The 16504-nt window shown below is 40.7% G+C and overlaps 1 protein-coding gene across 37 annotated transcripts in view; it reads right to left on the reverse strand.

Moving 5' to 3' along the window:
• The window catches only part of LOC103033831 (calcium/calmodulin-dependent protein kinase type II subunit beta), a 79264-nt gene that overhangs the window by 58177 nt on the left and 4583 nt on the right, over positions 1-16504 (reverse strand). For all 37 annotated transcript variants that reach the window (XM_049468417.1, XM_049468421.1, XM_049468451.1 and 34 more), the window contains exons 3-5: positions 2156-2215; positions 817-871; positions 7-72 (exon numbers count right to left, since the gene is read on the reverse strand). In XM_049468417.1, coding sequence (XP_049324374.1) covers positions 7-72; positions 817-871; positions 2156-2215 — 181 coding nt within the window. The remainder of the gene's footprint in view (positions 1-6; positions 73-816; positions 872-2155; positions 2216-16504) is intronic.

Below are 16504 nucleotides of genomic sequence, written 5' to 3' on the forward strand. Positions count from 1 at the left end.
CTTTACCTGGCGTCAGCTTCACTGTAATACTCTCTGGCTACGATGTCTTCAAACAATTCCCCACCAGTGACCCTATAGGAAATATGGAGTTAATGTGGATTAATTAGCTATTAATATAATAAAGAATGAATATGGATTATAAAGAACGATTGGGCGTTCATCACGGCGGGCACGACATTAAAGCTTTAAGTGCATTTCCAATGAAAAAATGATGGAGTGCGAATGGTTCAGACATAGATAATAGAAAATGACATTTTTATATATATATATACATTAGCATGAGGGACTGACTGCAGTTGTGAGCGAGTGAGAGACAGACAGACAGAGACAGACAAAGAGTGAGAAAGCATGAGGGAGTGAGACAAAGAGAGAGTGAGACAGAGAGCCAAGATGGATGGGGGAATCCTCTAGAAGAGACATCCCGGGGCTTCGAGGGGGGAAGCCCCTGCTGCAGGATTCTCTTCAGCCGGGCTGCCCGACTCTGTTGCTAGGCAACTGGCTCCTGTGCAGAGAGAGGGGAGTGCGAGGGATGCTACGGAAAGGCGGTCGGGTGTTGGTGATGAGGATGCTGGGGTGGGTGGAGGGGGAAGAGGAGAGGAGGTGGGTTTGGGTTAGGGGTAAAGGAGTGGAGGGGGTGTTTGTGAGATCGAAAAACAAATCAAACAAGTGGAAGAAGCATCAGACATGCAAATAAAAAACAAAAAAAATTAAAAAGCGAATGCGGAGAGAGAAAGCGAGAGATCAGAGAACAAGACATACTGTATGGCGCAGGCTGTTTTAATTATGGGCTTCATCAGGAACACAACACGCACTTACAAGTCAAACAGGAGGTAGTGGAAGCCTTCCTCTGATATACTGTCGTGCAGCCGAACTGAGGGAGAGAAGGACAGAAATGAGAGTTATGCCTCCAGTCCTCCTCCGAGGCTGACAGGCGTGAGCTGCGAACGCTCTTTTTCCATTTGCATAAATAGAAAAGTGGAGCTGAGGCACGCAGTGTGCTAGGCAGGGAATAGCCTACTTTCTGTTCTCTGGTGGTCGGAGCCCAGCCAAGATCTCTCCTGCTGAAACTGCAGATGCTCCTGCCTTGTTCTCAACTCTACGTGCCATTAGACTACTGTGTTCAGTACCAGAGTGATACTGTCACGTACCGTCAGACTGCACTGCATTCAAGCTGATCTGATTAGCTCAGAATCTCCAATCTGAGAATCTGATATACAATAGCAGTGATGTAACACACTTCCAGATAGAGGTGCAATGATGCACTCAAAAATAAGTGTACAAATAGGGCTGTCACAATGATTACATTATCAACTTATCGTAAAATAAATGGATATTACCTTAAGTATACTTGATAATCGTGATATCTGTGGTCTGTTGTGTTTGTGTTGTGTGGTTATATTGTGTATATTGTGGTCTTTATGGACCATAGGAGCAGTTTCAGTGGCAGGATCCTGTAACAGAACTGCTCTACAGACAGATTCAGGAGATTCTTGATCCCAAGAGCATTTTTCAATTTTGTGAACTATATTATCTTCATTGTACTACTGGTACTACAGCAAAAAGAAAAATTCACACTGTTCTCATTTCCCCTTATCTACTAGAGACAGATTACATCTGTGTAGTATCATTTAATTTTACTTTAATCCTGGATATATAGAGATATTTGCATCATTATTAGTATCAAAAGAGCTCTTACTCTCCTAACACCTCTAACTAACTAACTACTTCCCCTCCTTTTCTCCTCTATCCCATTATTTCCCTCTGCCTAAAATGTTTTTTTTTTTACACAAACTACTGTGATTAACTGTTTAATTTATTTTAACAAGCAATTCAGAGTTATTATTAAGTATTTTTGCCTAAGATCATTATCTAAGCTAAACAGTGGAGAACAGTAACAAAGAAACTTTACTTCAAGAAATATTTCCATTTTATTTCATTTAATTTGACTGCATTAAAAAATTAATTATCTTCCTTTTCATTTCACTACATTATTGGTGCTTCATTAAACCCAACTCACAGAAACTTCTGACCTTCAGTTTCAAGTATTTCAAACTGTGAAAATGGTCTCCTGTCACCATATCAATTTACTACTCAACTCCTTAACTGATAACTAACAGACTAAGCGTTAGTATTGATTAGTGATTTGAACGCTCACCAATGTTGGGGTGCTTGAGGAGACGACAAATACGGGCTTCTCGTTCAAGCTTCTGGTGATCTGAAAAGACAGAAAAAAAGAATGTTATTAGTGCTTATACCTGAAGCTTATTTCCATGGACATGCCAAAAATAATAAGTAATAGGACGGCTGTATGTAAATTGATCAAGTGTTTACGCATCACATGTATACGCTGTGAGCTGTTATCTTGTGAGTGAGACTGAACACTGGCTAGTGAGCTCATAAATAAAGTACAAAAAGTTTGGAAATGTTGTGTATTTGGTAGATTCTTTCTTTGTTGCTTCTTTGCAATAAGTTGTATATCATTGGAAAGCCTGTTACATAAGAATAAGAATAAATATAATCAACAGAATAAAAGTCAGCAATATTTTAGCCAGTCATGGTTGCTATAATAAACATACAGCCATAACATACAAAAAATATATTCTAAAATCAGATTTTGACTCCCAGAAAGATCTATTATAATGCATCTCATTTGCTTTATTTTCTGCTCCTATATACAGCTCTGGGAAAAATTACTTCAGTTTCTGAATTAGTTTTTCTGATTTTGCTATTTATAGGTTTATGTTTGAGTAAATTAAATATTGTAGTTTTATTCCATATTATTCTACGGACAACATTTCTTCAAATTACAAATAAAAATATTGTCATTTAGAGTGCTTCCTTTAAACCTTAAATAATGCAAAGACATTATAAGAGTTCAGAAATCAATATTTGGTGGAATAACCCTGGTTTTTAATCACAGTTTTCATGCATCTTGGCATCATGTTCTCCTCCACCAGTCTTACACACTGCTTTTGGATAACTTTTGCAATTTTTTTAAATTTGGTAAAATCAAAGAAACTCAGATTGGTTAGATTATAAATATGGGTCAACCTCAATATTACCTTGATATACTCAGAGAGTAAATAAGGCTAATTGATTGGCTGATTAAACTCCGTCACCGTGTACTGCTCTAGGTTCAGTGGTGGGCTGTGGTGCAGAGATACTACAGCGCAGTGTGTTGGTGCACAGCAGACACCAGCAGTACCAGTAAAGAGAGCGTTTGCTACGCTGCTGTGGTTGCTGCGGTGTAACGGCTGAGCGAGAGAACCACTGACAGAGAGTGGGAGGAAATCACTGAGCGCTCTCCACCATGAATAAAGATGAGCTTTACTCAGCCGCCTCTGTTCTCTGAAGCTACAATATGTTCAGTGCGTTCGGCTGCATCCAGTGAGCGTGATTTGACTGTGCTGAGTTACGATGATCAGAGAGTGCGGTATTAGCGTGCTAATAGATGCTTAATAACAGTTTAATAAACGTATAGATTAACACTGCTTTCTGCTACCTGGATTCAGGCTTAATTCATTCATTTACAGTAACTATACACCACTGACTATACACCATATAGGACACTTTGCAGTTGTATAATGATTATAAACTGTAGTTCTGTATCTTTTATCTGTATACTTTATTATTATTATCCTCATTCTACCCTGTTAACCCTTCAATACTCAGGATCCCATAGGATAGAAAACCACCACAGAGATACAGATATTATTATTATTGTTATTGTTATTATTATTATTATTATTATTATTATTATTATTATTATTATTATTATTATTATTATTATTTGGGTGGTGGGTGGTTATTCACAGAACTGCAGTGATTAGCACTGATTAGCATGGTGGTGGTTATGAGGTGTTAGTGTGTGTTAAGCTGATGGTACAATCAGTGTGCCAGTAATCATTTCAGAGCACTGGGCGAGACTTTAATTATTTTATTAATATATTTTATATTTTAATAAATGTGACCTGGTAATAACAAACAAATGCTAACATATAGCTTTATAGATCAGTGTATTTCACATTTTTTTAAGTTTTGCAGAACTGACGCACAATGTGCTTTGATGTTTTCCAAATATAAAAAAAAAACAAATTTTAGTTAAATAAAAGCGAGGTGAAATAAAATATATTTATGTTCAGTCAAAGTGATTTTCTCTTTTTATTTTTTATTTCGAAAACTGCAGGATGTGAGAGAGAATCAGTGAGAATGAGCATCTGTCAAATATAAATCCTTATAAATATCTGAAAAAAATATAACTAACAATAACTTGTAGTTACTGTGCACTGTGCAAGTATATTTTATTTGATTTTATTGATATTTTAGTTGATTCCTGAATCCTCTGTGTGAGGTGCAGTGCACACGGTGATCCAGACATGGTTGCACGGCTGACTGTTGACTGTTGTCAGGGTTTTAATCAGTCAGTAGCGCACCTGTGTTTCTCGACGGCAAGACAGTTATCTATCAGGAAGCCAGAAATGAAAGAAAGAAAAAGAAACAAGAAGGTGTTTTTTATTAATTGGCAAATTCAGTGTACTCCTTATTATGGAATAAAAATATTGTCATTTAAGCATTTATTTGCAGAAAATGAAAATAGCTGAAATAACAAAAAAAAAGATGCAGAGCTTTCAGACCTCAAATAATGCAAAGAAAAAAGTTCATATTCATAAAGTTTTAAGAGATCAGAAATCAATATTTGATGGATGTGAACAATGAGCACAGATGACACTGGAAGACACTTTAGCGGGTTTTAATCAGGAGAGTACAATTCTGAAGGCACAAGGAAACACAAATCAGTCAATGGGATTCAACAAAACATATCACTCAAACTAAAGAAAGCTAGGAAGCTAGCAGTAACAAGAAAACAGACTACCAAACTATAAACTGGACAAAAACACAACAGGGCTTAACAGAGCTAGAATTGTCAAGATTTTTGGCAGAGCAAAGGCACATGGAGGGTGCAATGCTGCGCAGGGAGCTGAACAGGAGTGAGGTTTATATAGGCGGAGCTAACGAGGAGGGAACGAGATCCAGGTGTCAGTACTCAGGAGAGGCGGAGCGTTGAATTGTCACTGAAGAGGGAGTCGTGGGGACAGGCTGATTGGTGGAAGGAATGTGAGACATTACAGAAGCCCCCCTCCCAGAAGCCTCTCCAGAGGCAGCACAAGTCCGACTGGGAGGACGGCCACGCCTTCTAGGCCTGGGGCGATCAGGTCGACGTTGATGGAAGTCTGCTTTGAGAAGAGGATCAAGGACGTCCTCGGCAGGGACCCAAGAACGCTCCTCTGGCCCATAACCCTCCCAATCAACCAAGTACTGGAGCTGTCCCCTTCTCCTGCGGGAATCCAGGAGAGCCCTCACGGCATAAGCAGGTTCTCCATCTAAGGTGAGAGCCGGAGGTGGTGAATCACAGGGGACAGCATCTTGTAGAGGACCCGGGACGACAGGCCTGAGGAGAGAGACATGAAAAGATGGGGACATCCGATATTGCGGAGGCAATTGTAGTTTGTACGTTACCGGAGTGATTCTGCGAATGATCTTAAAAGGACCAATGAAGCGAGGAGACAGTTTTTTACACTGAAGGCCCAGGTTCATGTTTTTGGTGGATAGCCAGACTCTCTCCCCCGGCCTGTAGTTCGGGGCCTCCCTGCGGTGGCGATCAGCCTGGTTCTTCTGTCGCCTGATAGCCCTCTCAAGTTGGACATGAGCAGACTCCCAGACCTCTCCACTCCGGCGAAACCACTCCTCCACAGCTGGGACACTCTCACAGGCAGGGGTCCAGGGAAATAAGGGTGGCTGGTACCCTAAGAAACATTGGAAAGGGGTGAGGCCATTCCAGCACTGCTTGCACCTTCTGATCCTCCATGCGTACACCTCCTGCAGAAATCACATAGCCTAGGAAGGAGACAGAAGATAAGTGGAACTGGCACTTTTCAGCCTTCACAAACAGATGGTGTTGGAACAGTCGAGTTAACACAGACCTCACATGACCTATGTGTTCCTCCAAATTGCAGGAATAAATTAGAATGTCATCGATATAAACGATTACATACTTGTGAAGCATGTCTCGTAGCACCTCATTGACAAAGGACTGGAACACTGCTGGTGCATTTGCTAAACCATATGGCATGACGAGATATTCATAGTGCCCTGTTGCTGTGGAGAAGGCAGTCTTCCACTCGTCTCCTTCCCGGATACGCACGAGGTTGTATGCACTCCTCAGGTCCAGCTTTGTGAAAAGGCTTGCTTCACGCACCTGTTCCAGTGCGGCTGGTACCAACGGAAGGGGGTAATGGAATTTTGCAGTGACTTGATTCAAACCTCGGTAATCGATGCATGGTCGGAGCCCTCCATCTTTTTTGGTGACAAAGAAAAACCCTGCAGATGCTGGTGACACTGATGGCCTGATGAACCCCTGCTTAAGGGCCTCCTGAATGTACTCACTCATGGCTGTTGTCTCCGCTACAGACAAAGGATAAATACGGGACCTAGGAGGAACAGCCCCTGGAAGCAAGTCAATAGCACAGTCCCATGGACGATGCGGTGGAAGTTGTGTGGCACCTTTGTTGCTGAAGACTGCTGCCAGGTCTTGGTATTCCTTAGGCACGCTTTCAACTCCCTGGATGGATGGGCTTTCAATGGATGTTGAGCCACATGTGAGCTGGAGACATCGGCCTGAGCAAGTGGGTGACCAGCCCACAATTTCCCCTCTTGACCAACGAACAACTGGATCATGTAATCGCAGCCAGGGAAGTCCTAGAACAACAGAATGGCCAGGTGAGTCTATGACATACAGAGAGATTATTTCAGAGTGAGTCTGTCCAGTTTTCAAAACTAAGGGCAGTGTCTTTTCCAATACCCTCCCAGTACCCAAAGGTCGGCCATCCAAGCCTTTCACATGGAGAGGAGGTTTACACGGGCAGACAGGGATGTTGTAAGCATGGACCAGGTGTTCAGCAATGAAACTGCCTGCCGCACCAGAGTCAATCAGTCCTGTAACAGGTATAGAGTGATTGTCCCATTGGATTAGTACTTCAATTAAAAACGATTCAAGGACAGGAATGAAATTCTCATGGCTTACCGACTGACTCTGACGTGGTGGTCTCACAGGGCAGTTCATGCGGAGGTGGCCAGCTGCACCACAATAGAGACAAAGTCCATTCTGCATCCGCCGGCGTCTCTCCTCTAGAGTTAGGCTAGAACGATCCACCTCCATAGGTTCTGGTTCACGATTGGTTACCTTGGGTCTAGGGGGTAGGGATGTTTTTTGACGACGTTCCAGCATGAGATGGTCTAATCGGATGGATAGGGAAATAAGCTGATCCAGGGTCAGGGCATCATCACGACAGGCAATCTCTGTTTGAAGCTCATTGCGCAGTCCACGGCGAAAAGCTGGAATCAAGGCACTGTCATTCCATCCTGCATGAGCTGCCAGTGTGCGAAAAGTTAGAGCATAATCAGCTGCAGACTGGTTACCTTGACGTAGTTTGAATAATTCCTCTCCTGATGCCCTGCCCTCGGGAGGATGGTCGAACACCTTGCGGAAAGTGGTGGTGAACCTCTCATATGACTGTGTCTCCTCTCCTTGTCTTTCCCAGATTGCTGTAGCCCAATCTCTTGCTCTCCCAGTCAACAACGAGATAATGAATGCAATCTTTGAGGCATCTGAATGAAACTTGGACGCATTGTGAGTCACAAAAAGTGAACATTGCAGCAAGAATCCTCGACATTCACTTGTTTTCCCATCATATTTTTCAGGTTTGGAGATCTTTGAATCATGGGAAGGAGCAGGGGGATGACTCACCTCTCCCAGATTCCCAGTTGATTGACTTGCAGCCAGCCTTTGATTTAGAGTCTGGACCAGCGAAGCAAGATGGTTTGTTTGTTGTGTTTGCTGAGCAAGTTGCTGTTGTAGTTCGCCGATTTGTTGTTGTTGGGTTTGAAAAATAGATTCTATGCTGGCTGCATCCATCTGTGAGATGGACTCGCCTCCCGCAGTGTCTGTTGGGTTACGGCGCAGCATTCTGTGAACAATGAGCACAGATGACACTGGAAGACACTTTAGCGGGTTTTAATCAGGAGAGTACAATTCTGAAGGCACAAGGAAACACAAATCAGTCAATGGGATTCAACAAAACATATCACTCAAACTAAAGAAAGCTAGGAAGCTAGCAGTAACAAGAAAACAGACTACCAAACTATAAACTGGACAAAAACACAACAGGGCTTAACAGAGCTAGAATTGTCAAGATTTTTGGCAGAGCAAAGGCACATGGAGGGTGCAATGCTGCGCAGGGAGCTGAACAGGAGTGAGGTTTATATAGGCGGAGCTAACGAGGAGGGAACGAGATCCAGGTGTCAGTACTCAGGAGAGGCGGAGCGTTGAATTGTCACTGAAGAGGGAGTCGTGGGGACAGGCTGATTGGTGGAAGGAATGTGAGACATTACAATGGAATAACCCTGGAGGTTTTTAATCAGAGTTTTCATGTATCTTGGCATCATGTTCTCCTCCACCAGTCTTACACACTGCTTTTGGATAACTTTATGCTGCTTTACTCCTGGTGCAAAAATTCAAGCAGTTCAGTTTGGTTTGATGGCTTGGTAAAATCAAAGAAACTCAGATTGGTTAGATTATAAATATGGGTAAACCTCAATAGTACAGAATACAAAGTGTCCTTTATGATCAGTGGAGCTGAAAGGATGGATGAAAAGGGAGTGGAGAAACAAGAAGGTGTTTTTTATTAATTGGTAAATCCAGTGTACTACTTATTATGGACTAAATTCGTAATGGACAGATCAATCCAGAAGGCCCAATAAGCTCCGCAGTGTCTTTTCATTATCAGGCCTCTGAAAAAAGAGTGTAACTCCGAGGTCACGTCAGGACAGATCTTTCGGGCGGTCCCAAAATAGAGAGTCATCATTCATAATTTATAAGTCGTGCCTTGTAGAAGCCCCTTATGGTGCTTTTTTTATTCTGCCTGTTCTGGTGCGACATGTTTCTTCCTGTCAAGTTGTGCCCGGCGGCTCCAGTGACACGGGCAGATCCTGCTGTGTGCCACCGCTGCCAGTCACACTGCTCTTTGATCAGTTTGCCCTGGCTGAGGCCGAAGATCTGCTCATATACAGGTTTGGACTGCAGAACTGGTCTGGGGTCAGTAAAGATGAAGTAGCGATATGGCGTTATTGGAAAGGCCACTTTAGGTGCAATGCAGATGCTTACCTTGCATTTACACGGCTGATCCAATTTAAAATCCAATGTGTCTACATTGCAAATTTAACACAGTGTCCATCTGAGATCGATTGCACATATACTGTATTTATACAGTGTATTAATGTCTATTTTATTTCTAATAAATATGGATATATGTAAAGTTATATGCACAGTCTATACCGTCTATCCAGTCTATACTATATTGAACAAAATATGATATTGCACTTGAAAAATCTGCATTTTACACTGATATGCAGAGGAATAAAGTAATGAAGTACAAATACTTTGTCACCTTATTTAAGTATAAATGTTGATTTTCACTTCTACTTTTTTAGATTACTTTTTACTTCATTTTAACACAATTAGCTGAACTTTCTACTCCTTACATTTTAAAAATAGCCTAATTACTCCTATTTCATTTCACTGCATATATATTTAATTGTGACAGAACCAATCAGAATCTTCATTGAGAGTTGTGGGATAACAGGGAATAAAATCAAGTTCTTATTGGCTGGTTAATCTAAGAGGTAGAGCCAATCAGAATCTTCATTCTCTGAGAGTTGTGGAATAACAGTGAGTCAAACCAAGTTCTTATTGGCTGGTTAATCTGAGAGGTAAAGCCAATAAGATTTTTTTTTATTTCAGGTGAGGGGAGGGGAAACATGGGCATCAAACCAAGCTTTTATTGGCTCGCCAAACTCAGAGACAGAACCAATAAGAATGTTCATTTAACATTAGGACATCCCTGATCTAGAGTACACTAGAGGGCGCACTGCTAGAACACAGTGGTAAAAACAAAGGATCGGGTCTAGATTTAAATTATTTTAAATAGCTCAAAGTTAACCCATTACAACATTTCTGATCATCCCTACCCTAACCTTAACATATCCCATAATGCAACATAATCCAACAAAAAATGCCAAAAAATCTATATCTATAGTAAAAATCAGTCAATAATTAACAATGCACATCATGTACAGCTAGACTGAAGACACTAGACTCAGATAGCTCTAGAGCCTGTGTCTCTGTACTCTGCACAGATCTAGGTTGTGGAATCTGGAGCTTCAGGGAAGCTGACGGTTCAGTCGGTGGTTAAGAATTTTTAGAGCACTATCCCTGGTGCTCTGAATGTAATTGACCCAGTATCTTCCTCTGGTGCTTCAGACTGAGGAATCATGGGAGATGTTAATCTAAACTGGCTCAATCAGGAAGCTGGTGAGCCCAAAGAACTGTGTACCGACCGGCGGCTTCAATAATTAAAACCACAAATATAAAAGTCCTCTCTGTTCTAATCTGTTCCGACAATACGCTCATAAACAGACCCCAAAAACAACGGGCTAATGGTTCTGAATGGTTCCTCTGTCGGTTCTGAATGTTGTCAAGCCTGCAGCACTTTAAACTGCAATCTCAGAACACTCTGGATAAAAAATCAGGGTTTTCTGTGGTCTGAACCACTAAAGAACCTGCTATTCCGACTCTATATGATTGAATTAAAGTCAATTTTACACCTAAAAGTTGGAAGCAGAGTTCGCACCAAGGTTGATGTATTTGTTACATTGTATTTTGCACATCTAATCCGTTTAGTTTTGGTTTCACACTGCAGTTTAGTGAGTTTAATCTCTCTATACTTGAAATCAATAGTTTGGAGTGAATATGTATGATGAATAAATACATACGAAAAAATCTACAGTTACAGTAGATACAGAAATCACCAGCAATTAACAGCAATCTGTTGGTACCCAGACAGGACAACACTCGTCCACATGCTGCTGCTGCTTCATCTCAAGAGCTTTCTTCTCTTAAAGACACAGATGCTATGACATGGACATCAGTATCATCAGATCCATCCCTGACTGAAATGTTTGAGATGCTATGGGACGCTCTACCAACACTTTAAAAAAAAACCTCTATCCTTAAAATCTGTAGGAACTTTGTGAGAATATTAGAGCTGCATGGATCTGATGGATTATCACAGGACTCCATTAGGAACCTCTACAACTCCACATGCTGAGACTTCTGGCTGATGTTACTTATACTACGAGATACTCAACAAAAATACTTTAAACCACCAAGAGCTAAAACCAAAACAGGTATAAGCAGAGCCATTAAAATCTAGCAAAACAAGGTTTAAACAACTAATAAAACTAATGAATATCTGCCTACAGACAGAATGGGGGCTATAAGGATCTAAAAAAGTAATTATCAGTCATACCAGTCATTTTCTTTAATGTGTTTTTAATCCTACTATCATTATTTTGTGTATGTATAGTGTGTGAATTTGTGTATATATAGTATGAAACTATAGGTTTTATCCAGAACTTTTTTGTTGTGCTTTTAACTATGATATTTGATTTATATTTGCGATGTTTATGTATGCGCTCTCGGTTGTTATTGTGATAGCAGTTAATGAGGATCTGCATAAAACAATAAAACAATGTTGCTCTTTGTTACACATGCGTTACACACTACTTCTATATGTGTGGCTCAATACAATTGACCCAAATCAGGTCCCATATCATATTTTATTCATTTATTAGTCCTGGTTACCTTTATCTTCCTTTAGATATATAAGCGGAAATATATATACAGCCGTTGAGACGCAGCGAGACTGATGAGGCCTGGACTCGGATCTAGAACGCCCAACTGTGGGGGCCTGCTGTCTGCCGCCCGTGACTCATGAGGAAAGGAGGACAGCTGGGGAAGAGCAATGCCTCGACTCCTGAAATCACTCCTACTGACTGACACTGCCAGAATTTACCAGCAGAAACACAGCCTTTACTGCTCTTAACTCAAATACTCTGTATTTAATTCACAGCTTAGCTTCTGCTACTTTAGCACTTTTGTGAAAGTGGTTTAAAGTGATTAAACATGAAAAGATGAGCTTCACTGCAGAACCTGCAGAAATAAGCTCAGTTCATCCAACATTATGTGTTGCAATATTGTACTGTTTCTCAAACACAGTATTGATTTTTATTTAAAAGTTTACTTGTACAGAATGGGGTCAGACAGTAGAAGCATCTGAAGCTCTTGTGTGTTTAAACAATGCCTCTATCATCTCACCACTGTCTCCATCATACCATCTCACCACTGTCTTAACACCACTTATCTCGCCAGGCTGTAAGCGGGGCTGTTAGAGGTGTGTGTGAGAATGCTGACGTCAGCACGCCGCTGAAGGAAGGAACTGTGAAAGCAAGTGGCAGTTTTGAAACGTTCACACTGTCCACACCTTCTGAGCATGTGCAGAACCCACAGCCAGCCTGATGGAAAAAAAGCGATGCTCATTTTTTGGGTGCGCCAGGCGACAATACTAACATTAATTCCCTGATTAAACCACATCAGTGCTGTGTGGTTTAACCAGGCCTCTACCTTACAGAACCTACACTAAACTTCCAAATGTTTAAGGACAAAATTCTTCTATTTGGTTGAATCCATTGGTGACTTTTATCACATTGAGAACATGGTGTTAGCACATCAGCAACAGACCACGTCCTGCACTGATACTGGTCTCCCAACATCACTACCACAGCATTAGCACACTGGTTACAGTCCTCATCATGATGGATGTGGTGCAGTGGATAACACCATGTGAAAGATTAGGGAAAGACTACAGCTCTACACCAGTAAGAGTCCTTGGGCTAGACTCCTAAAACTACATTGGCCCAACTCTGTAAAAGGAATAATCTTGTAAGTCGTATAAGAGCTCTGGATAAGAGCTTCTCCAAAATAGCATTAATATAAATCAAACTTCCCTATTGTTATAGTGTTAGCATGGCTTTTTGTCGAACATTACAATGTACACGTTTATAAACCAATGAAACAGTACAGTTAGCTTCCCCCCATCCACTGCAGAAACACTGGAAACACAGTAACTGTACCAGAGCCATTGAGGCACAGCAACAGCTAATTTTTACTCATTTAATGTGATTAAGAACAGTTTTAATCTTTTTTTATTCTGTTTAGGGATGGTTTATGAAATAAAAAGGTCAATATGAAATACAAAATATTCAAAAATACACACAGAATTTCAATGGAATGTAAAAAAAACAATTAAATATTTGAGTTAACTGGATTTATTTGCTATATAGGTTTTACTGTAGAAGTCTTCTTTTCTGTGCATTACAGACAAAAAAACAGCATTCTTAATTTTTTTTTCCATCACTGGAGATAATTCAGGTCTAAAGGGTCAAATATTCCAGTTCACACTGAAGCTGACAGTTTAGAGGGAATACGTCAGTAACTTTCTGCATATTAGACTGTTATCCTTCACTCATGCACTGTATTTGTTTATTGCTTGCCTCTAGGCCTGTCACAATAATTGCAACATCGATTTATCATACAATAAATAACATGACCTCAATAATTTTTGATATTCATGACATTTTTCGTCTATTTTGTTTATTTGTATGTTTTTTCACATATAGAACAGTGAACAGTCTTTTAGCCAGTCATGCTTCAACAACTGTGACTCCATAACATACACACAGTGTGGACTAAAGTAGGTGAAGAAAAAATATATTATAACTATAAGTATATATATAATTCCCTAACTAATTATAATAAATTGTTAATTCAGTTTTTGCTGTTTTAAAAAAGTGTATGATTGCTTTTTTATGCTATTGTGTTTCATTATGTCAGTGGCATTTTCTTAAAATTACAAAAATATTGTTTATCGCAATAATATAATTTCTGCATCAATATATTGTGCACAAAAAAATCTTATCGTGACAGGCCTACTTGCCCCCCAAAAAACAGGTTAAGCTAATTTAAAACTAGACTAATTATATTTCGATTTGCTGGAGCGTTAAGACTAAAAGACCAACACAAATTACCTCAAATATCCTGATATGTTCAGTAAATACTACGACAGAACTGAAGATGATGATAAACGCCCAATGATCGAGCATGGCCATGTCCTTCATTGCCTCCCTCAGAGCAGCGTTCCGCAGCAGCAGCGGTCCTGTCACAAGCCATCACCGATTGAATGATTGTGTTTATTAGTATTTATCTCGGCAGCAAGGCGCAGTAATAACCGCAGCTCGATGCTCCGGCGAGTCCGGGAGATTTAAGAGTGCCAAAGTCTTCAGTGAGTTGGACGCTTTGGGGAAATCCAGGCCACTTATGTGCTGCATTGCAGGTGCCCCTGATTACCAGATTCCCAAACGCAGTGGATTGCATAACAAGAGAATCCCTTCCTACAGAAGATCGCTTTATTATGCTGCACAGTATCCATATAGACTAGATCTTATGCTGCATTATAATCGATTCTCTAAAGCACAGTAATGCTTAATAAAGGAGCATTCAGGATTATATTTTCATAACATGATCATGCTCTATCATCACATACTCGGAAAACCTGCAGAGACAGTAGTGCTTAAGCCAGTGTTTTCTTATTTGAACTGTGTGGAGCTGTGTGTTCCATCACAAAAAAATCTGTGTTGGATTTATTCTCTGAATATCTGTTCCCCACCCCATCTCTATTCATTCCCCCAGTCCCATTTCCACATTCAGGTTTGCCAGGTATAGAACACAGCTGCATGCAACAGTATATTCCAGCCATGGAAACAGGTGAACTGTCTGTGAGTTTTTCTACTGAACAAGTAGATGCTCCAACACCAGGAGGGTGAAGACTAGCACACACCTCCTCTGACACATGTGAAGTCCGACTCCGCCTCTTTTTGAGCTGCTGCTAATGCAGCAGCATTGCTGAGTAGCATCACAGCAGCGCTAACGCTCGGAGGAAAGCGCAGCGACTCGGTTCTGATACATCAGCTCACAGACGCAGCCTTGTGCTGATCCACATCACCCTAGGAGTGAAGAGGGGAAAGAGAAGAGCCCCATCTACTGTACCCACCCTGACCGGCAGCTGATGGCAAGCTGCATGACCGGGATTCAAACAGCAATCTCCGGATCATAGAGGCAGCGTCTTAACTCTGTTTCAAGAGGAAGGGTTACACTCGAAAACAAGGGGTAGGGGAACAAAAGAGAAATATGATTGGGACTTTTCGTGATTGTTGGAAAAATAACCTGTAGTGTGAACCAGGTATACGTTGTACAGTTTTAAATATTGATATAACGATATACTGTTTAGCTCTAATCTATACCATCTCACATCTGTAGCTCAGACTCAGAGTGCTGCGCTGAATTTGATGTTTTTTTCTCTTATTTTGGGTTAAATGAGGAGAACTCATCCGTGCATCACATTATAAACGCTCGTGCGGTTCTGAGCGGGTCGGGTTCAGAGAGGCGACGGCGCTGTTTTCCAGTTGACAGTATCGCTTTGTTTTTTGTAAATGACAGAGACAAAAAGCACAGATGGCAAGCGGCAGGATTCTGCCACAGGACAAGACCACAGTATTGTGACCGTGATACGGCCTAGGGTGTGTGTGTCTAAATGGGAGTGTGACAAATGCATAATTTCTAATGATGAACTATGCCCCTGAGCACGCATGCATGTACGTGTGTGTGTGTGTGTGTGCGTGTGTTTGTTTGTTTGTTTTTCTATTGAAACTATAATTTCTATAATATCAAGGCCATATCGAAAAAAAAAGAAAAAATCATAAATTGGGACAGTATTGACAGATGGAGGTAATCTATTGGTTTAAATTAAAAAAAGCAAATACATGTCAGATACATGTGATCAACTGCGTGTTGAGCGTCTAATCAATCATTTTTATCTGATGTTTTGCACATATTTAACATATTGAATATATAATATTATTATTATTACATTATTACAGTTACTTACATATGTATATGAGCCATACGTATGACCCCACATCCTGACACTGAATAGAAATACAAACAAGTGTGCAAATGTGCTGTATGTGTGTCAGAGTGTGTGTGTGTGTGTGTGTGTGTGTGTGTCAGCTGAGTCCCATGCTCTAGGCATGTAGAGTTCACAGACATGTTCTCCACAAATGCTCAATCTGCTATGGCAGCTGACTGACCCTCCCGCCCCCATGTTTATATTTTTCCAGTCATGGGAATCAGTTTGCTGTAGAAATATCGTCTTGATAAAACACAACTAAAATGTAGATTTTACTGTATAGACAGATAAATCGCCCAGAGATTAGGTTTTAATAAGCTTCTTGTGCACTTTTAAAGTTATTAATGCCTCATTTTAAAGGTCAGGGCTCTGTGGATTCTATCAATGAGGTGTGACAGAGCTATTTTGAGCCTGAATGACGGTGTAAAAAAGCAATTTATCTGCAGGGGCAAAATATGCCCCATATCATCCATTCTAAAGCATGTTTTGATAAACTGCTAAAAATGACTGGATCTCAGAAAGCTGCG

The sequence above is a fragment of the Astyanax mexicanus genome, chromosome 20 (genome assembly GCF_023375975.1).
Source record: "Astyanax mexicanus isolate ESR-SI-001 chromosome 20, AstMex3_surface, whole genome shotgun sequence".
Lineage (NCBI taxonomy): Eukaryota > Metazoa > Chordata > Actinopteri > Characiformes > Acestrorhamphidae > Astyanax > Astyanax mexicanus.